The sequence below is a fragment of the Zophobas morio genome, unplaced genomic scaffold (genome assembly GCF_036711695.1).
Source record: "Zophobas morio isolate AGI-343-1 ecotype UQ-CSIRO unplaced genomic scaffold, CSIRO_AGI_Zmor_V1 ptg000122l, whole genome shotgun sequence".
NCBI lineage: Eukaryota > Metazoa > Arthropoda > Insecta > Coleoptera > Tenebrionidae > Zophobas > Zophobas morio.
The window spans coordinates 26,812-48,236 of NW_026972227.1; the positions used below are offsets into that span (position 1 = coordinate 26,812).

The 21,425-nt window shown below is 32.6% G+C and overlaps 2 protein-coding genes and 1 long non-coding RNA gene across 8 annotated transcripts; 1 reads left to right on the forward strand and 2 right to left on the reverse strand.

The window, feature by feature from the left end:
• The first annotated feature begins 5,215 nt into the window (after positions 1–5,215).
• On the forward strand, positions 5,216–12,211 carry LOC135145090 (glutamine--tRNA ligase-like). Of its 3 annotated transcripts, XM_064077208.1 has the most exons (20): positions 5,216–5,287; positions 5,477–5,577; positions 6,084–6,186; positions 6,361–6,465; positions 6,586–6,755; positions 7,243–7,360; positions 8,331–8,400; positions 8,996–9,083; positions 9,336–9,402; positions 9,511–9,602; positions 9,662–9,773; positions 9,836–9,956; positions 10,004–10,107; positions 10,170–10,332; positions 10,386–10,465; positions 10,576–10,634; positions 11,232–11,341; positions 11,517–11,666; positions 11,802–11,947; positions 12,085–12,211. In XM_064077208.1, exons 1-20 carry the CDS (start codon positions 5,251–5,253, stop codon positions 12,195–12,197), a joined length of 2,109 nt encoding a protein of 702 aa, XP_063933278.1. In that variant the 5' UTR covers positions 5,216–5,250; the 3' UTR covers positions 12,198–12,211. The 3 variants fall into 3 exon arrangements, with proteins under 3 accessions (XP_063933278.1, XP_063933279.1, XP_063933280.1); XM_064077209.1 differs by lacking the exon at positions 12,085–12,211 and having other exon boundaries at positions 11,517–11,702; positions 11,802–11,879; XM_064077210.1 differs by lacking the exon at positions 12,085–12,211 and having other exon boundaries at positions 11,517–11,698; positions 11,802–11,874.
• A 618-nt stretch (positions 12,212–12,829) lies between these two features.
• Positions 12,830–13,304, reverse strand: LOC135145085 (uncharacterized). Its single transcript, XR_010283321.1, has 3 exons — positions 13,203–13,304; positions 12,992–13,048; positions 12,830–12,916 (listed from the first exon to the last, which is right to left on the reverse strand). It is a non-coding gene; the product is annotated as an uncharacterized LOC135145085 (long non-coding RNA).
• Positions 13,305–15,669: 2,365 nt separating this feature from the next.
• LOC135145089 (integrator complex subunit 11-like) lies at positions 15,670–21,014 on the reverse strand. Of its 4 annotated transcripts, XM_064077205.1 has the most exons (21): positions 20,950–21,009; positions 20,735–20,833; positions 20,338–20,450; positions 19,778–19,861; positions 19,651–19,713; positions 18,805–18,874; positions 18,436–18,531; positions 18,224–18,305; positions 18,109–18,166; positions 17,885–17,999; positions 17,636–17,775; positions 17,307–17,368; positions 17,180–17,246; positions 17,047–17,126; positions 16,794–16,881; positions 16,666–16,737; positions 16,507–16,594; positions 16,261–16,457; positions 16,096–16,193; positions 15,792–15,906; positions 15,670–15,736 (listed from the first exon to the last, which is right to left on the reverse strand). In XM_064077205.1, the coding sequence occupies exons 1-21, from the start codon at positions 20,984–20,986 to the stop codon at positions 15,689–15,691; spliced, it is 1,872 nt and encodes a 623-aa protein (XP_063933275.1). In that variant the 5' UTR covers positions 20,987–21,009; the 3' UTR covers positions 15,670–15,688. The 4 variants fall into 4 exon arrangements, with proteins under 4 accessions (XP_063933275.1, XP_063933276.1, XP_063933274.1 ...); XM_064077206.1 differs by having other exon boundaries at positions 17,180–17,368; positions 20,735–20,820; positions 20,950–21,014; XM_064077204.1 differs by having other exon boundaries at positions 17,180–17,368.
• Between the last annotated feature and the right edge of the window lie 411 nt (positions 21,015–21,425).

Below are 21,425 nucleotides of genomic sequence, written 5' to 3' on the forward strand. Positions count from 1 at the left end.
GCACTATAGAGGGGAATTCTCATTAAGCGGTTTAAGTTCTCGAGAAAGATCGGCTGTAGTAAGCCAGTGCTAAAAAATAAAATAAAAAAAAGATGGGTTAATGTGCATATTATTAAAGAAAGCACACGAGTTTTTGCTTCCCCTATAATGGTCGGGGGCGTGCTATTTGTTCAGCACCGCTATAGCTTCAATTTTTCGCTATTTTAAAAGAAATTTGTAAAATTATTAAGAAAAGGAATGCCCTAAGTGCCGGGCAGTTAACATGAACTCAACCAAAAACAGAGGATCAAAGTTAGTTGAGTCGAGGCTTTTTAACAATTGCACTTTTGAGAACATAAAAAAATCTAGTTAAGCAGGCTTATTTGTTCCCGAAAAAATGTGAGGGTATCTGAGCTGTGGCGTTTAGTGTAATAAAACAAGTAAATAAATTAAATGCAAAGTACTTTTTCGTACATTCATCAAATAGTTGTTTTATGTGTATTAACATATAAATGGCTTATAAATTTGAAAAATACTAAAAGTTTTTACTCATTCAATAACAGTTAATAATAACCGATTTCAGTTCGACTTCCAGGCCGAAGTGCAATAAATTAGAACTACAGTGGCCGAGTTTCCCCAAAAATTATTAACATTTTCTGTTTACAACTTTGGCCACGGTTAGTACTATTATATTTCAGTACGGCAACGGTGTCTAACTGATAATTTAAAGCGATTTTAAACAGATTTGGACTAGGTCTATAAAAAGATTGTATTTTAATTTGTCTTTTCAACCATCGGTGCATAAAGTAAATGCTGCCTAAAATTTTATATTAAATATTACTTTAGCTTCTTTATCTCTTTAATGTAATCTGCTATTTCTTTTAACTCTTGGTATACAAAATGGTATACATAAGTAGTTTTTACAAAAGTGTAGGTAAATTTTATATTTTACCTATTTTTATGCCTTGATACCAGCTCTGTGATACACTGCATAAATATTGTCATGCTGATCCCCCCTCTTTAGGTACACAGCAGTGAAGTTTAACCTTAAAAACAGTTTCTCACCTAGTAGTAGTTGTACTGTTGAAATAGAGCAAGTGATGTTGTATCTATCCTTACAGAACATTTAGAAAGTCAGAAACTGTCAATTTTTAGAAGACAGTTTGCGTAGGAATAAAGTTTATTAATAACATATAATAAAGGAATATAACAATGATAAGTCTTCCTTCAGCCAATTAGTCATACTGAAATTTGCGTTTGAAATAAAAACTACCATTTTTTGTTTCTGACAAGTGCTTGTAAAACGTATTATCACTTCAAAAATTTTTTGTCTTAGGCTTCTCTGCAGCCAAAGACTTAGAAATATGCCTCCCTTTGCTCTTCAAGGTAAACAGGTGTACTAACCCTATTTTATTCTATTAACCAATGTCTTTTTAGTGCATTTCGTGTCATAGAGACCATCCTTAAGAATTTAACGACCCATATAAATAAATTTTATATAATTTGTAACTAAAGAGCTGATTTTGTTTATAATTAAAAAAATCTACTGAAACTAGTTGACAATATTTAGAGAAAAAAGAAGCACTTTTCGATGCCTATTAAAAGACTTTCATAGTTTGATAACAAGCAGGTGTTGTGTAATAAAAGAATGAGCTACAGCAATAAATTATGTCACGGCATGAAATTCCACAGTTTTAAAGTTTTTTCTTTGTATTGTTACCCTTTGGAGCTTTTGCTTTATAAAAAAATGTTTACTTTGAAAGCATTATGGCAGGTATTACTTCATACTACCATTTGTGTTGTCTATGTTTTATCTTGCGCTCAATAGTTTATTGCAATTTTAATTATTATTAGTTTATATAAAAACTACGAAACCTAGACGTTGAAGCTAATATTTACTTTTTTTGAAACTTTTGCCCGTTCTATTCTGGTTTTCAAAAATTTTTAAAAATGTAATATGTAATGTCGTCATAATTTCCGTTTATAATAATCGGTGCTACAAAAAATTATAATTTTTTTTTTTTACATGATTTATAATAGGTTAATTAACTTCTCTATTAGTTATGTAATATTTGGTCGATCAACTTTTTACGGTCAACAGATATTACATGTGATAACTATTGTTACGCTTAGTAATAGTCCTAAACTCATTAAGTATTAAAGCTTAATTAACAAAATTGTATAATTAACAATTTAAGTATTGATGAAGATAGTAGCCGATAATCATAAGCGTTTATAGGATTAAAACAACTTTTTAGCACTTTAAAGGCTCAAACTAGTTTTATTATAATCTATATCAATATTTAAACCTTGTTTCATTAAATAAATTAATCTTAAGGCGACCATTCTTAAGCTTTCATTAAATATTTTGTTGATTCTGTATTACTCTTTAATAATAAATTATGACTTCAGATGTTGTAATATTTAATGAGAGTTAAAACATTTTTTTTTTAGTTTTGATATAACTTCTAATAAAAATGATGTTTATTATTTTGAGTGTCAGTTAAATAATGAGTATAAATAGAGAATAACTGTACCCTATGTCTTAGGCTTTACAAGTCGGTAAGGTTTTTAAAAATTCTAAAAGTATATAGGTCAAGGGAATCAAATATAGCTAGAATTTTCTTTAAATTAGTATTTTTACCTACTGCTAGCGAATTTATTTTGAAAATATTGCATAACCTTTCTATTTAATCTGTACAGGGTGTTTCTTTAATATTAACATTTGTCCTATTAAATTTTTTTTTCACCACGTTTTTTTTATTATAAAACCTGCTAATTTATGAAATGAGCTCCACTATTACGTCCTAACTGTTGTAACCCTCTAAAATATTTTTGCGTAAAAACTTTTTTTCAGTTATCGACATATTATATTAAATTATACTATAACTCTCTTATACTATACACGCAGCAAACCAGAACTAGAGGAAACTTCTAATATTTCGTTAAAATGAGTTGGTACGGACATGGAGGTAAGAAATTTCTATAATTTGGTTGGTTTGGTAATTTTTATTGATTACTGAAGGCTGTTATGATGACTGTTGCCGATGTGGCCCTATTTGTTATCCAATTGAATGTATGCACAAGTATCGCTATGCTTATCCAGGTAATCTATGATGGTAATTAATTTGCAAAGTGACATATTTATAATTCCAAAAAGGTTGCGGCTACCATTACGACGGTGGTTGTGGACACCACGGAGGCCATCATGGTGGTGGTTGGCATGGGCGCCACTCGGTAAACTTTAAAACGTGCTTAAGCTAAATATATAAATATTAACCTTGTTATGCCTCCTTGCTTAAAGTGGGGTGGATGCGGCGGTTGTGGAATAGGTGATGGTTGCCATGGATGTTGTTAGTCACCCGCTTTTATTGCTCCTAAATGGCAATAAAATAAAAATGCTAACAAAATCTTTTGTCTTTTTTTTTTTTTTTTTGAAATATTACTGTGTACGAAAAGCTCTCGATATATAGTTAATATTGAAACTACACGATTAAACCCATGAGAAGAAGGGTACTTTAGCGTAAGTTTAAAGGTTGTAGGTCTTTAAAATATTATTAAATTTAGGGTGAAATTCTGATCACCATTAATTTCTTTAAATTTACATTAGAAAAAATTTCATGTAACTAAATTTAATATAATATTTTTCTCTTTTATCTCAAGTCCCTCGCTCAAACATTTAGAAGTCTAAAGTATATCTTTTCACACGAAATATGCTTCGTAATAAATAACTATAGGCTTAAAATTAGTTAACTAACATTTAATTAATAGCTAACCTTTTTTTAATACGCAAGGCAATTTTTTAAAGGGTTGACATACTATTTAGTAACCTTTATTTTTAGTTCAAGAAAAGTTCTTTTATAAGCAGCACTTAGCCTAAGCGCAAGATTCTTCCCATTAAATCTGAAGGTTTTTTAGCCTAATTTGCTTAATAGTTAGAAAGCAACAGTAGCCAATCACTCGAGCAACAAGTCTCGTCACCGAACTCAGAGCCGCCAGTCTTACATATATTGACGACCATAGTTTGCGCCCTAAGACGTAGTAAAGATAGCACCTATCAGTGAACTCGAGGTAATCTGCAGATTTTACCAATTTTAATAGCATATCTTTCGATTCGCAGGTCCCTCGCCTGTAGCTATCTCTAGTAAATGCCCACCCTGTACCGGGGCTTGAGGGGGAAGGTACCATAATCACGCTTTATCGGCTTGTATCATTATAAGGAAGTCTAAGTCTGATATGACCCGTAAATTAGAGATTGATCCTTACAGTTTAAAGTTTAATGCCCGCCATACCCAAGAAATTATTATTTTGCTGTAAGTCGGGGTTTAGATGAAAGTGTAGTTAGTAAGTGCATATAACTTAATGAGGGCTAAGCTGTAAATTATGTGTATAAGCTAGCCAATGGCGCGGCTGAGGAAATATTTTTCTTCTATCATGCGGTTGCGGGGCGGCCCGCTTCTTGCACGGAGTAGCGTCGCTGGGCTAGTGAAATTAATGAATTGATATTAGTTTTTTTACTGAATAATATTTATTATACTTCGGGAAACTAGAGTAGATAGTATCATTGCACAAAAACAACAAAAGAAGCAAAAAATAGTACTGCGTTCACTCATCCCCCATTAAAGTAACGTATCGACTACCCACGGGTCATACTGGCCCATTATAAGCGTAAGCTATAGATTAACATTATTATCTTTATTGCAGCCTAATATTATGTAGTATAATGCTTATAAAATACATTTTAAGCATATGTAATTTTCACAATGCCAGCAATTTTGTCAAGAACACTCTGATCCAGGATTCTGTTAAGGATTTAGAAATAGCCTATGGAGACCACTCCACCTTTGCAAATCTCTTCCACTCTCAAATTTTCTACGGAGGGGGGAGGGAAACGTTTTCACGTGATTAATTCAAATATTGTAATTCTTAGTCTTTCCTGCTACTCTACTACAATTTGCGTTTGGCGCTCTTCTTTTTAGCTTTTTCGTCTATTATGGATATTAAAGAGACGTTATCAGAAGTTTATGGATTTTCTGAAAAACAAATTCAGGAAACTGTTAAAAATAAAAAACTTACTGAAAAAATCAAAGAAGTTACTAAAAAGGTCTTTTTTTTTTTTTTTTTTTTTGGTGTAGTAATTTACTCTTATAGGCCTTAAACTATGGTAGTATCGACAAAAATAGTTTAAAATCTAAACTTTTATATAAATTGTCGACAAAATATCTAAATCTTGTTCAAGCTGGCAAGCACGAAATTATTGTTGAGTATATTATGACAGGAAAAATCAATACTGATCCTCAATTAAACGGTTTAATATTATTTTGGTCTTTTTTTAATCTTTTTTTATTATAAAGAGCTTAAAATTTATATATTATCCGTTGTAGTTGTTGTAGTCACCTCTATTGTTTTTTTTGCTTTGCTTTAAATTTTAAATAATTAGATTCCTCCTCACTTACATCTTCTGTTCTTTTTCATTAAATATATTTTTTATTATAAGCGGCCTTGGACTATTTTAAAACTGAGGATCAAAGCTCTGGATTTAACTTTGAAAGTTTTGATTATAAGGTGGGAGTAGGAGTTAACGTAACTAAAGAAGAGGTATATTTTTTTTTGACGGCTTTAAAGTTTATATCTTCTCCAGCTAAAGTATGATGAAATACCTGTGCCTCACAGTTTTATATATATATACTTTTTGTACCCTTACACGGATATTTATTGATTTGAAAATATATGCTCTTCTTTTAGCTTAGTGAATTGGAAAACTTTTTTTGCCTTTACTTGTTAGTTGGTCGTTTATAAATGTCTATTTACATATTTTTTAACAGTTTTATTTAAAGGATTTAGTCTCTGTAAAATAAGTAAATAATTATTATTTAGTATTTATATTAATGCACTCTAACCATTTCATAAAAGTTAGTCGTACAACTTTATACTTTTCTCGATTTTTTGAAATATTCACAAAATAACTTTTTTAAGTATTGTTTAAAGTGACTTAAATATACAGGGAAGAAACTGAATAGAGATTTGAAGTATACCTTTTTTTTTACTGTTTTATGTATTACATTCTTCCTTTTTATTTATTAAAAACTTAATTTAATTTTTAGATTTTGGAAAGCGTACAGAAGCATTTTAAGAATGAGTTAGAAACTATTATAGAACAGCGCTACTTTTTTAACTTTGCTAAAGTTATATCAAAAGTTGCTAATGGTAAAGTATATTATGTTTGCTATGTATGTATGCATTCTTGTTTACCTAATTGTACTATCTTCCTCTATGATTGTTATTGATTATAAGTTGATCTGCTTCTTTCGTCTTTTGGATTTTGTGTTAAACCATACTTACGCTTTTACGTCTTTTTTTGTCCATCAAACTTCTTGTAAGATCTTAAATGGGCCGACCGAAAAGCCATAGTGGAGTGTGTCGACTTGGAAAAACTGAAGCTTTTGGGCCCCAAAACGGAATCTAACAGTCTTTTACAAGCTGAAGGTTAACTTTAGAGGAAAATGATTATAAAATTTTTGGTTTATAGTGTTATTTATTGGGGGCTTTATTTAGTTTTGTTCAGGCTGTGCGAATATTACGTTTAACTTATATCGCAATGATCAGGCAGAAACAAAGAGTCAAAACGTAAGACCACTGTATCGTCCACCCCGAACAGTTCTGAGCCTGGAAGTTTTATATGGTCAGTTTTATCCAAACTCCATAAAGTTGGAGAGAACTACAATGCGGACGGCTACGTCATCACTCCGAACACCACGCGACTTCTTAGAGAGCATGTTAAGTATCATCTTGATTAATTCTTTTTAGTGCGACGTATCCTTATCACTCACTGAACAGTAAAGCTTAAGTTTACCATAATTCTAGTATATTTTGTTATTAAACAAAATTTTGTTATCTTTCTTGTGGCTTTTATATACTATTAATTTATATCTTAAGTGTATTATTCCGAAGTGTAGGCTCTAGAAACTTCAGAGGGTCTGAGCGAGTTTATATACTTAAAAGTTCCGTTGCACAATAAATTTTTATTGAACTCTCTTTGTTTAAACGTTTTAATTATTTTGAAAAAAAGTTGTGGAAAGTGTTTATAGTTACAAGTAGTGTTAGAAAATTTTAAAAATCTCCGTAAAATAAGAATTTTAAAATTTCTGATAATTTTTAAATCTGAACCCATCCTACATTGCTACGTTCTTTTTGGTTTACAATTTTTAGTGTGACTTATATTAATTTTGATATAACAGTGCTTCTTTGTTTCTACTCTTTTAGGTGAAAGCTTGTGAAGGGAAGTATCGGACTCGCTTCCCCCCAGAACCTAACGGAATTTTACACATCGGGCACGCAAAAGCGATGAATTTAAATTTTGGAATCGCTAAGCTTAAAGGAGGTATAGAGATTACGAACTTTCTTTTTAGCTAGTAGTACTCATACTTTTGCTTACTTTTGAGCATTTCGTATATCACTGAGAACGGCATTGCACTCAAGAGATTGCTTATTTAGGAAATATTAAAAAAATGTTTACTACTAGAAAATTACATATTTGCTATATTTAATTATATAATTTATTTATGCAGTTTTAATGGTGTAAATATTTTAATGGCACTACTCTAGAACAAAATAAGGTACAAGTGCCACGCGCCGGACTTGTTTGGTCATAAAAAAACTTCTATTATAATTTTCTGAAGTTATTAAAAAGTTGTCGAAAGCTTTTTGCTGTTTAATATAAAGGGTAATACCCAAAGGACGCCCTTTTATTTGTTGTACAGTTGGATTTGCTCATTTAGAAAGAATATTTTGGTGAGTTGACAGGACGAAAGTTTTAGAAAACTCGTACAACATAGATAATATAGTAATATGACTTAGGTAGCAAATAGCATCTTATGGATTGTAAAGTAATATAGTAGGTTGGTCAACAAAGGCACTGTACATTCAGTAAAGTATTATAAACTTTTTAAGCGCGCTAAATTTTACTGTACAGCAACAGAAAAATAAAGAAAAAATAGCTTGTGCGTGAATTTTACTTATTTAAGCGCGTGCAAAGTACCCTTTATACTTTACCTTTTCTATTAAACACTCAGAAAAAAATGTCTTTGTTGCTTTCGGTTGCTACTATTTTCCGGCTTTCTTTCTTCTCTTCTCCTCTTTCTTGATAAGCGCACTCATATGCTTGTCTTGCATGTGACTCGCCTTATATTTGAAAGTATTTACATATTCTATTGTAATTTCTGGTGTTTAGACTAAGTGATACGTTGCATGGTTTCTGTATGCTTTATTGTATGTTAATATGTAAATTTTGTACCGATATATTTTATTTTTCATTAATAATATGGATTTTTGATATTGTTTTGGATATTAAGGTCATTGTATTTTGCGCTACGATGACACCAACCCGGAAGCTGAAGACGTCCGCTTTTTTACTGAAATCTTGTAAAAGAAATCTATACTGATAGCGTTTCTATATTTTTTAGACACTAGTTCTATGTTTAGTACTTTTGATATCGACGTTTTACCTTAGTAATTCCTGTAAAGCAATTAAATACTCTAGTAATAAGCTACAGTAAAAATATTTTGTTGGCGGGACAGTTTCAAAAAGCCAAATTATTTATTTTATATACTTTTCAACCCCAAGGCCGTGAGGGGCTCGGGCGAACCAAAAGCACTAGCGATTGGTGTTGTTTTTAGCAGGGACACACCATGCCACATTGCAGGGGGGCTGGTGAAACCGAGGAGTTGTGCGAGTTTACACGTGAATTTCTGAGCTGTGCTTTTTTAACAAATTACTTACAAGATATTGTTTGCGCACCCTAGACCTATTACAAACGTACTTGAAAAACTATTTTTCAGAGCTTCATAGCCTGCAACCAGTTTAATAATGAATTAGCACGATGTGCATTTTTGGATGTTTAATTAATCAATAGTAAAACAGTTATATATAATTTATGTATTATCGTAATGTTTTAATATATGTATTTAGCGCTCGTTTATAGTCAATGTCATTAAAAAATAACTCTTATTTATATAGAAACATGGTAGAATGGTTAGGACATGAGCCTTGGAAAGTCTCGCACACTTCTGACTATTTTCATGAGTTATATGACTTCGCTAAAGAGGTTATTTTTATTCTGAGCTATAAATTTTGCATCGTTACAAACTTTTGATGTTTAATGTTTGACTAGATGAGCGTATTAGAATATTTATTGTCGTTGCTTTAATGACCAGCCAATTAAAAGAAAGCAATGATCTAAGGCTTATCGAGTTACAGCTTAAATACTTTTATAGTAGCGCTGTGTAACCAAAATCCAACGATCTCCTTATATATAAGACTAAAAATATTTCTTTTTTATTTATACTTTGCTTCGTAGCTAACTCGTCGTGGCCTGGCTTACGTCGATCATCAAACTGCTGAGGAAATATTTGAAGAAAGAGGAGGTTCTTTATGTCTTCATACATAGATAATAATATCTTTTTCATCACATTAAAAAAAAAAAATCATACTTTTATTTATTTAATTAATATCTACTCGAATATGCTCTTCAGGAGAAAATAAAGGGCCGCGAAGGGAAAGCCCATACAGAAATAGACCCATTGATGAGAACTTGCGTCTTCTGGAAGAAATGCGGAAGGGTTTGGTATCAAGCGTTCATAAAAGTATGAGTAAGTCTACTGATCTTTGGACCCCCTTTAAAAGTGGGATGAAGGCTCCGCATGTTTGAGGATGAAACAGGATATGAGGGATGGCAACCCTCAAATGTGGGACCTTGTGGCCTACCGGGTAAAGTTTGTCCCTCACCCTCGCACAGGTTGGTTGCATAATACTGCATTCTGGCTGTATCCCTTCCCTCCCGCCCCGGTTGACCACCAGGCAGTGAGTGGTGCATTTATCCCTCTTACGACTTTGCGCATTGTCTGGTGGACTCTTTGGAAAATATCACCCATTCTTTGTGCACGGCGGAGTTCCAACAGAGCCGCATTTCTTATTACTGGTTTACCCAATCGCATCATTATGTAATTACGATTCACGTCTTCTTAGGCTTTGTAACGCATTGGATGTTTACTGTCCCGTTCAGTGGGAGTTTAGCCGATTGGAAATAGCTAATGCTGTCCTTTCGAAAAGAAAAATTCTGAAACTAATTGGTATATTCCCTTACCCTTTTCTTGTATTACTTACGTTTGAGATGAATTGAATACACACCCAGAGAAAGCCATTGTCACGGGCTGGAGCGACCCGCGTCTGCATACGCTTCCCGCTTTGAAGAGACGCGGCTACCCGCCTGAGGCCATCAATGATTTTTGTGAAAGAGTCGGGGTCACTACGGCCACCAGCACAGTAGACAACTCTCTACTTGAGGCATGTGTGAGGTGTATACCAACTACTGACTTACTTATCAGTTTTATATACCTTTTGTTTTAAGAAATTACCTTAACGAACACGCTCCTCGCACGATGGCCGTCTTAAATCCCTTGAAAGTCACTCTTATTAATTATTCTCAAGGTTTTTCTATATTATGTATGTTAATTTTATTTTCTTCAAACGAGTTTTATATTTTTCATTACTTGCTATTAAAATCAATAATACACATGTGTTTAAAATGTAAATATTAGGCGTTATTGAAGTAGAGGCTCCCGACTTCCCGACTCGAGCAAATACAACTAAACATAAGGTTTTTAGCATGTTGCTAGCCTGTTACGGCCTAACAGTGTAAATTTTTTATTGGACTGGAAAATTCATCTGTAGTTGGCACCTAAAGCTCTTATAACTGTTTAAAACGGGGCATCCCCTTTACTGGCATGAAAGATATGGTCACGTATCGCCCGCACCTTGAGAGCCTCTCGCGGCCTTTACAACGTGCTTAAGCCATATTCGAACAGTCGCCTCCTCAGTGTGCGCGTGGGCGCTGTACTGTCAGCGCTGCTATTGCCGACGACAGGGTGGCCCGTGAAAGATCTCTTCTCTCACCTTGAAGGCTCGCAATCTGGGCGCGCGACTTGCCGTGTTTTACCCTCTCACTCGGTTTAAATCAACCCTTAGTGCCCATAAAATATATAAAACGGAATATTACACTGAGGATGGGACAGCGTTTTCACAGCTAGTTATTGAATATAGGTTTAATTGAGTATTTCTTATAACAAGTTTAAGCTCAGAGTGAGAAAGCTAAAAAGATTTTTATTTTGCTATACCATTACATTATGATGAAGAGATTGAAAAGTATTTTCTCGTTTATCTGCTTCATAGTTTTATTATTGAAACTATACTATAGTTACGGTTTGATGGAGTCTTCTATATCGAACGCGATGATTTTCGTGAAAAGCTAGAGAAAGACTACAAGCGGCTAACTTTGGAGCAACCAGTTGGTCTTTCTCATATTGGGTTATTTTTGCATTCTATTTTTATAATAATGTTAATATAATTTGTTGTATATTTAAATTACTGCCTTTCTTTTTATCACACATCCAAAAGTTACCATTTTTAATTCTATTAAATAAAACTTATTGCTAATATGTAAGTTTTAAATTTATTCGAAAATACACTCATTTATTTCCAGATATGTCATTACCGTCGCTGATATTATTCGAGACCCGGAAGGCAATATTCTGGAGTTGAAAGTTACCTACTCCCCGCGAGAAAGCACCGTCCGCAAAGTGAAAGCCTTTATCCATTGGGTCTCTGACCCTGCTGAGGCCGAAGTGCGATGGTGAGTCTTGCTCGGCGGTCATTTCGGTTTTCGTAAGTAAATGAAGTTTTTAGGATGCTTTGTTCTTCTTGTATCCTTTATTAAGTTAGTCTTTGCCCGCTTTCTTGTATCTCTATTTATTATTTTTAATTATAGGTATTATCCTTTACTAAAGGAAAGAAAAGGCGAGAAAACAACCGATTTCTTAGATCTTGTTAATCCAAATTCCTTAAAGATCTATCCGGAAGCCTTAATCGATAAAGGAATTATGAACGCTTCAGTTGGCGAACGTTTTCAATTTGGTTATCTTTAATTTTTTTTTTGATCTGTTTGGTAAGATTTTCTAAAGCATTTTTAGGTTAACTTTTTGTTTTATTTTTTTATATATTTTTTTATCATTCTATTTTGAGTTATAAACATCATTTTTTCTAAAAAACAGAACGAATCGGCTATTTTAGTGTTGATGCTGACAGTAGTTCTTCGCGTCTCGTTTTTAACTTGACTGTTACTTTGCGCGAAGACAAAGGCAAAAAATATAACAAGAATCTTTAATTTGCGCTGAAATTTTTGTTATTTGTAGTATACCTGATTTTTTCAATTAAACCTGTTTCCTCCCAATTTTAATATAATTACATTGTAACAACGTCTTATCATGTTCAAAGTTAAGTAGTTTAAACTAATTTTTCAGAAACTTTTATTAATCAAATTTAGGTTTTATAATTACGTTAAAATAGATACACAGGTTAAAAGGATTTTTAACTTTTTATTTTTCAGGTTCAAGTTAAAAGAAGAAAAAGTCCTTAATTTATTAACTTAAGAGTTAAAATCAATCTTATTACATTAAAAAGTTGATGAACTGAAATAATCTTCCTAAAATTCAGTTAAGTTAGAATCATTTTTGCGCCTTATAGTGACACTGTTGAATTCTCTGAACCCGAATTTGACTGGAGGTTTAATAGACTTTTCGGATTGCTCAGCTTCTTTGATCTTTTGAGAATAATCTTCCAACTAAAAATATTTTGTCAAGTCCAGTATAGTTCATTTCCTACTATAAATTTACTTCTTACCTTGTTGTACCCTTCTTTTAGTATATCTTCAAAACTTTTGTTTTTACTATTAAGATTGAATTATAACGTTATTAAGAAGTAAGTACGAACAAATCTAAGTAAAACTTGTTACTTTTCTGGACTTGGTTTTCGGAAGCAGCTCTTTATTTTTTTTAATAGAAGAGTTTTACATAGTTGATCATTTTTCTCAAACTGGGCTATTTTCTTTGCGTAAATAAAGTGAAATATTTTGTTATATATAAGAAAAGTTTTTAAAACAACGAATAGCTAATATTTAACCTCCCTGTATTCTTTTTGAGTTAAGTTAAGGGTCAAGCATCGCAAAGAAACCTCTAACTGAGAAACCAAGTTTATTTATCTTAAACAATTTTCACAAGTACAGAGGGAAATAAAATGTATAAATCTATCGATTTATATTAGTATTAAATAAAAAGTTGAACTTATTTTGATTTTTTATCACGAAAATATTTAGAGGAAATTTTAAAAGGACCTTTAAATTATCCCTAACATTTGGGACTTTCAGGTAAGAAGGGACAAGTCTGCAGTACTTTTTAAATAAAATTAGCGACTCTTTGACTTGTTCATCCGTCAAAGCTGCCTTTCCTTTCATTGCGTATATCAATTTATCTATTAATCGATAAGTCTGGGAAGACCCCGAAACCTGCCGCATAACTGAATTCATAACACGCCTTAGCCAAAAATAACCCTCCGTAATTATCGTGATGGTGTATCGAGTCAGTATTGATATCTGAGAAAATACTTTTTTACGAACAACCTCCTTGCACTTTACCAACTATCACGTAATTTTCTCTGATAGAAGTTTTTTAATCACAAAGTCCTAGCTTGAAAGCACAATAAAAAAAAGTAAAGTACATGTGTAGCCTTTAAAGGCAAGTAAAACCCCGTTAAGTGTAGAGGAAGGCTTAAAGTTTTAAGCTGCTTGATGTTTTCTTGCACTTTTTTTTGGGCCCCTTGTACAAAGCGAATATCTATTTTTCGGGTCTTCATGCGTTATGCAATAGTATTTAAAGCGTTAATTACAAATATTTTCTATGCTTTTTTGTTTGTTTAGATGCTCCAGTCGAAAATGTACGCTATAAGAGAATCAATAACTCTTGAGAAGCCCAAACTTTCCTTATTGATGACCATACCTCTAGCGTTAGTAACTAGATTAGATAAAGTCTACCTCCCAGCTGAACTACCCTCATAGCGGGGCTTTCTGCTCGAATAAATCATATACATTTAAAATTTCCGGTTAATCGTCCGGGTGGTATATCTGATATTTTTCTCGGATAACCAAAATTGACTTGCCACTTAACTATCGTATACAGTTTCCTGTAAAATAGTTTAGGCCTTGAACCTTTATTATGGCTTTTAGAAAGCGAGATTATCTAAAACTTTGTGTAATGGTTCTTGCTCTATATAGTCAGCGGTTAGGCTGCCAGAGATCATATAAAGCACAAAATGTGACAAACATTGTAAGGTTCGACACATTAAAAATTGAATTGGCTCCGTAAAAATTCTAAACATACATATATTAAATTTAATCTAATAACTCGCGACCGCTAAAATGTAGTAACAAACCGTATAACACGCCTTCCGTCGAGCATGCCAAACTGGTTAAGTTACGTTACTAAAGGGTGTAATGGGGGTCTCTATAGAGTCTAGAATTTCCATCATTGCCAACAAGGGCAACGCCATCCAATGGCTTGTGTATACATAAAACTATGTAACTAACACCACAGTTTTCTTATAAGCAAATGCAAAGAAGGTAGTGGTATCGTGTTATACAGTCAGTTTTACGCGTTAGCTGTAGTTAAGTGCGAAGGGTAATTAAAAAATATTTTAGATCGCACATTTTAGGCGCATAGTGTTTAAAATTAGAATACAGATAGTTTTTATCCTATAACGCATTCTTTTTAGGCTTATTTCTTTTGGACATCGAGTTATCATTCTTTACTTTAAATTCCAAGCGGATATGATAAATTGGTATATATAAGATTAACGTTATAAATATTACTATAGTACGATCAAAACAGCTAAACAGTAGCGAATCTGCCGAACCTGCATTTCCTATAACAAAATAATCGTATCCAGCCGGAAGAGTCACTTTTTAGAGTTGTAGTTAACTCGACGCTTTCTTGTTTTCATAAAAGTGCATGTAATGAGCGACAATAAACAGAACATAACGGATTGCTAATAACTTATATATCAGGAAAGCTGGACATTTAGGACTCGAACGGTAACATGGTGCCATATTGGACCCTACAAAGAACATGGTGAATTCCAAGTAATTCAATATTTTAAGTAGTAGTAAATGCCTAGCAAACCTTTTAAACCATAATAAAAAAATATAAGGTGGGAAAGTAAAAACATATTTCACCCAAAAAGCGCAAGTTATGCTCTAGGGTTTTTATATCAGAGCACTTATATTATGCTCTGTTATTAATGAAAGTCACTAGCTCTATTTTTGACTTCAAACCCAAAGTCTTAACGGTATAGTAACTTCGTAAAGAGGTGTTTCATGAGGGGCGGGGCTCTTTGGATACAGGAGATCCAGCACTACTTATCGGAGCGAAAACTTTGATATTTAGGGGTACGTACTAAGGGGATGAGCCTTCGGTTTTAGTCAGAGTTTCTCTTATTAAAAAGGATGTTCCCTCTACTGAAATTGGGTTTTAAAAGTTATAAAAGTACTTTAAGATCATATTATAAATTTAAAATCATCTTAAAGTTTGTTGCTTTATAAAACCAAAGGCTAGTACTAACCACATAACCAGCGTTGCTAGAATTAATAAATTCTAAATAAGCCAATATTATTGCCACGTGATTTATGAATGAAAACTAATACCTTACGCCTTATTACTACTTAAACACAAGGTTATACTTATAAAAAAATAAGTGTTGTTCTTGGCGTACTAAGGTAAAGTAAAACTAAAAACAATCTTTAAAAAAAAGTATGGTTTTATAAATGGTTTACAGTCTTCTCATTAAGTCTAAGATGACCTCGAACTTTTTTTCATCCTACTTTCATAAAAAGAAAATAAAATTCACACAAAAGAAAAGATAAATAGTTAACTTGGTAATTCCAGTCCAATGTAAACTGGGCAGAGTCGGCAGTAATAGTAATAGAGCTCAAGCACAGACAATCGTTTTCGAAACAAAGATCATCTGAAAGACATTTCGGTAATTTTCTAAGACGAGTTATATTCTAAGGACTTTAGAGACAAGAAAAGTATACATATAACTTTTTTAAATAATAAAAAGCCCTTAACAATATAGCATAGACTGGACACATTAATCTTATTTTACCACCGCTAACCCACACGGTTAGATTAATCAAGACAACAAAGATTAATAAAGTAGTAAAGAAGAGGGCATACCTCTTTAAAAGGTTATAAAGAGAATGCAAAACAGAAGGCTCTTCGGAAGATTTCGAGCAAGTCAGATAGTTGGGAATCTTTAGAGTAAAGTTTAATTCCTAAAAGGTTAGAAGAAAGCGTTCGCTAAAAGAATTAGATAGGCAACAATAAAGTATCGATAAAGACATGTCGAGGTAAGCCAAGTTCGTCTACGGCAGAGCAAATATCGAGCACTTTCATAGTAGTATCATTTTCATTGGCGACTAGCACGCCATTAAAAGAGGTCGTCCACTTATCAGCGGTAAGTTGGGGGAGTTGGGAATTGTCCCATTCTATATACGGCGCCTGGTCGGTCCTGCCCCGCTTTAGTCGGAGGGCCATCTCTATTGGTTGCAAGAGTAGAGTCTCATGGTGCCAATGTAATCCAGGTACCTCTATCCTTCATCATTTTCTGGGTGGCCGCTTCCAGTAAAAGCGTCGAAAGCTGAACGGGGATTGCATGGACCCCCTCAACTGCCACCTAAAGTAGTTTTCAGTATAAAATAAGAATCCCCCCTCCCCCACCCCGCCAAAAAAAAAAAAAAGCGATACTGTTCGTCCGTTCTCCGGGAAAGTGCAAGGAATTTTCAACTCATGAGTTATTTTTTGCTGAAGAAACTTCATCTTGTTGGTCAAAGTCAAAAAATAATAATGAACTAAATTTTTCCTAACAAGTCTACTTTTTCCGCTTCTCCATGCACAAGCATAACATTCCTCGGTTCGGCAAGTCTTATCAATTGCATTATCCCCTTTGCATCTGCATGAGCGCTTCATGAAAAGTTGCGTTAGTAGGCGGCACGTTAGGCAAAACTAAACACATGCTACTCAAATAATATTAAATAAACTACTCTATAAAACACTAGAAACCCTAAACGTCTCATTCGTTTCATCAATATTGTAATGGTATTAAAGATTATGGAGTCGTTTTTAAACCTGAAGGACAAGTGCTCCACGGAAAGCCGGACGTCTATGAGGCGACCATCGCACTCGATCCTCTTTTGGCCGGATAACACCTCCATGATGAGGACAGTAATAATTGTCAGGACAAAAAAAAGAAGCCTCAAACTTTATGGCCAACTGTTCCAGCAACGCAATAGCCAGGCATGATTACCATGTTGTTGGAGTCGGGAGCCCTGTTACAATAATTATACATAACAGTAACTTCGTTAAAGGAACTTGAGAGAGAGTGCAACCATTTACAAAAAACTTCTAAAGATAGGCCCGCATGGAGCATACCTGGCGTAGCAAACAAAACCTGAAAGTACATTACTTAATACGTATCTCAAAAAAATAGTTAAAAAGTAAAGCAAAGAAGAGATCAAGGCATCAGTGAACAAGTGTTTTTTCTGGGTAATAGTTTTTTAATTACAAGTATGCAATAAAAAGCACAAAAATGAGTACAACTTTAACAAAGGTTTATATAAAATACTGTAACACAAAACTGCTTTTAAAAAAACGTGGTCGCGCATATACGATGCTTCTTCAGCTTTCGCAGAATCTAAGTAAAAGAGACGAGGAAAACCTGAGCTCCAGGGGCCATAATATTGCTCCGGTCAAAGGAAGTAATGTGCTTAAAGTCAAACATATTGCGTTCCAAAAACGTCTTTTTGATTTTCTCATTGGTCCAATTGATAAACATTTTATAGTAGTTGGTGGCTTTTTCTATAAAAATAAGTTACAGTTCACTAGTGCCAGCAAAAAAAATATAAACGTTACGATAAGGTAAAAGCGTATCAGTGTAGAATGATATGGACCAAAAAAGAATGCTGACCAGTTAACCCCGCGGCAAAATAGATTGGGACTTTCAAATTCATTCTTTCCCAAAACGTTTCGAGAAGTATACAAAGTTCCTGAGCTCTTCCCAGAGCAAACACGGGGATTAAAACCTTCAAAGGAAAAAGTCGATTAACGCTAATAAAATAAAAATAAATACTAGTAAATTATTTGTTTCATTTCTATAATAGTATAGACTATAAATAATAAAAACTAATAAACTTTTCCGCCTTGTGAAATGCAGTCATAAACTTTTTTTAAAAAGTCGCGCTCTCGGCATCTGTAAAGAAGCAAAATGTATAAATTTTTTCAAAGGGCAAGTCGAAAAGGTAAAAACCTTTTTGAATCACGAATAGTTGTGGCATACGTCGACTCGGAAATCAGAACGTCCGGCCTGCACTTGTCAATCCACGCCGCCCCTTAAAGGAAAATATAAAAAGTAGAAAGCGTAACCGGCCCATTAAACTGTCATTCCGAGAGTACAACTACCCATTTATTTTTTCACTACCATACTAAAGCTTTAAGAACCAAAAAAAAAGAAAGCGCTACCAAGATGGCGGTCAGGAGTCATGTTGTAGTCGCCCGTATAGACACAGGAAGCATCTCCCACTCTAGCAAAAAACATGGCTGCTCCAAGCACGTGGCCTTACAAAAAAAGCAGGCGAAAGTTAATCATATAATGAAATACTAAAAGTTCATGACTATAAAATTGTTCTACATGAAGATATCACACTATAAACATTCTTTATAAATTAAATATATACATAACTTTTAAATGTGTATAAAAAGTATACGTAATTATTTAACAAACATACCAGGCTTTTATTTAAATCTTATGCTTTTGAGTAAGTTAAGTAAAAGAACTTTATCTTGTCAAGAAAAAAGATTTCTTATTAAGAACATAGATAACGAAATAACCGGCATAGTAAGCTTTAATCTCCAAATCATCATCGACATGAACAGTCTCGTGAAGTCTTATGGTTCGGACCTTAACAAAAATATAAAAGAGGGTGATGTGATAATTACAAAACAAAAGAATTTGATATATTTTTTTCAAAATAATAAAGAAAAATAATAAATAAGTAAGTCTTTAAATAAATAATAATCATTCTAATATAAAAAACTTATTGTTTTACCGAAACTGGACTTTGAATAAGTAAGAATAAGGATAAGACTATAGCCTTTACCATTTTACTTCATTATAATTCATCTTCTTTCTCCAATTGCTTTTTCCTCTATTTTATTTCCAATACTACTCCGTCTACGATTCAACTAAGGCAAAATAACAAACAACCGGAACGCCAATACATTCGCCCTCAAGCACTCTTAACCAATAAACAAACCGACAGGGCAGGAGTACGACTGTAAATCAGAAAATGGCTTCGTTTTCCTCTGCAGCTCTGTTATTCGATATTTTCTTGAGCTTTTTCTACTAAATCAGAGGAAGAGCAAACACAAAAGTTCTCTCAATACTTCGCTGAGTAAGTAGTAAAACGCATCGTATTTTTATAACGTCATGCATAATTATCTTTACTCTTCGATGTTGGTTATTAATTACTTATAACACCGTATGTACTCACCACAAAAAACTCGTAAATATATGAATTTGATAAAAAACAAAATACAAAAGATATTATAAAAAGAGTTGACTATTTACTAAATCTTTAAAAACTGTTAAAGAGTTAAAGAGAAAAGAAAAAAAAGAGAATACTAAAAATAAGCATTATTAATAAATTAATAAGTAAAAGTAGTATAAAAGTCTACTTTTTTCATAGACTGCTTAATCATTTCTGAGGTGAAAAAGTTTTCCACTCCTTTTCGTGAAGTCTATAATAAAAGTTACCTTGTTCTTTAAATATTTAAATTCATGAATAAAGGAAGGTTAAACAACCATTATCCTCCTGTAATCTTCCAGGAGTATCGGAGCGATCGCTTTGGTTGGCTGTGTCATGTAGATGGGCCCCTCATAGCCAATCTTTTAACGGTAACAAAGTAAGTCTTTCGTAACTTTTACTTCGTTTTGATTATAATACTTGCCTAAGTTTTATAGTGAAGAACACTTGAAGTAAATTTAGGATACGTTATATGTTATTAGTTTATTCTTATGTATAAGAATTTACAATATTACTGCGTATACTCTTAATAAACAATGTTCATTATATATTTATACAACTTATTGTAAAAAACCAAAGTTAAATTTGTTTATATTTATGCAGTTTAAGCTAATAACTCTGTTCAGCATAATATAGCTAAAACACCACTAATAGAGTAAACAAAATTTTACGTAATTTCAATAGTAATATGCAGAGATCAAAATTAAAAATGCTATATTTAAATTTATAAATAATTAATTTACTAAAAAAAAGATAATCCAAGACAACACACTTAAATAATAAAAAAATTTATAGAACTGGCAATAAGTTTCCGGATTGTGGTATATATATAAAAAACCATTTCCGTGAAAAACGGCAGAGCACCACAGTGATCTAAGTGGAAATGTGTGATTATCACAGCGTCAAGATGCTGATTAATTTTTGACTTGGTCTTGGAAATGTAATTAAAATCTATTATTACTCAGTGAGTTCAAAAATAACGTAATGCTAAATTTAAAATATATATTATATTAATATTTAGGTATTTTTTTTAGGAATGTTTGAGAGCCAGAATTTTCCTGTTCGATTTAAAATTATCTTTTCCTAAATGTAACTTAATTATTAAAAACTAACAGTTTGGTAAAAAAAAATTGCTTTCGTCCACTTAGGCTTGTGCTGCAGTATATATATACATTTAAAAGAGTTATAATGTACACTATTTAATACGTATAAAGCGAATTAAAAGGCGACGATACCTGGAAATCTTCTATCATCAGAATAACCCATATGCATGCCGCAATCAAACATAATATTTTTACCATTTAAAGTTACAAGTACACAACTTCTCCCAACGTCTTGTAAAAGTATTAATAATTAGAAAAATCTAGGTAACTAAAACGATTTAAAATAACAAAAATTAAAATCTTAAAGTAAAAGGAGAAACGCACTAGCTAGAAATAAATAACTATACCTTGACCTGCTCCAAGAGGTACAACCTTAATTTGCATAACCAAAAACGTGGATGACAAAAAAAAATTCAGGTTGACAAATCTAATAAAAATAAAAATATTGGTAATTAATTAATGTTACTAGTACCTTACTTTAATAATGTTAAGTGCTTGCTTTAAAGTAAGGTTCAATAAATTAAATAAAACAGTTAGAGGGGGGAAAAACAAAAGTTAACAAAATAAACCAAAAAGTGTTAAATCCTTCCTTAAAAATAAAAAGTAAGGGTACAATCTCATACTGCAATAAAAGTTAACGTCCTTTTATACACCTAAAAACAAAGGGATAAAGTGTTAAAAAATTTTATCCTAGATTTTTAGCATAAAGCCGCCTTCTACAAGAGCTATCTTTTTATTAAAAAGTGGGTGGTAAACAGTAACTTTTTAAAAGACTTAATTATATCAACCTTAAAAATGTACTTAGTAAAAGATTCTACTTAAC

Bases quoted from the DNA above. Each gene is read 5' to 3' on its own strand.
- LOC135145090 (XM_064077208.1), top strand. From the start codon at position 5,251: ATGACAGGAAAAATCAATACTGATCCTCAATTAAACG. The intron at 8,401-8,995 runs GTAAAAGAAATC...TTATTTATATAG, and splicing joins CGCTTTTTTACTGAAATCTT to AAACATGGTAGAATGGTTAG. The intron at 11,948-12,084 runs GTTATCTTTAAT...TCTAAAAAACAG, and splicing joins TGGCGAACGTTTTCAATTTG to AACGAATCGGCTATTTTAGT.
- LOC135145089 (XM_064077204.1), bottom strand. From the start codon at position 20,986: ATGCAAATTAAGGTTGTACCTCTTGGAGCAGGTCAAG. The intron at 20,834-20,949 runs GTATAGTTATTT...TACTTTTACAAG, and splicing joins ACCTCTTGGAGCAGGTCAAG to ACGTTGGGAGAAGTTGTGTA. The intron at 18,875-19,650 runs GTAGACTTTTAT...ATTTTTGTTAAG, and splicing joins TTAAGCAGTCTATGAAAAAA to GTCCGAACCATAAGACTTCA.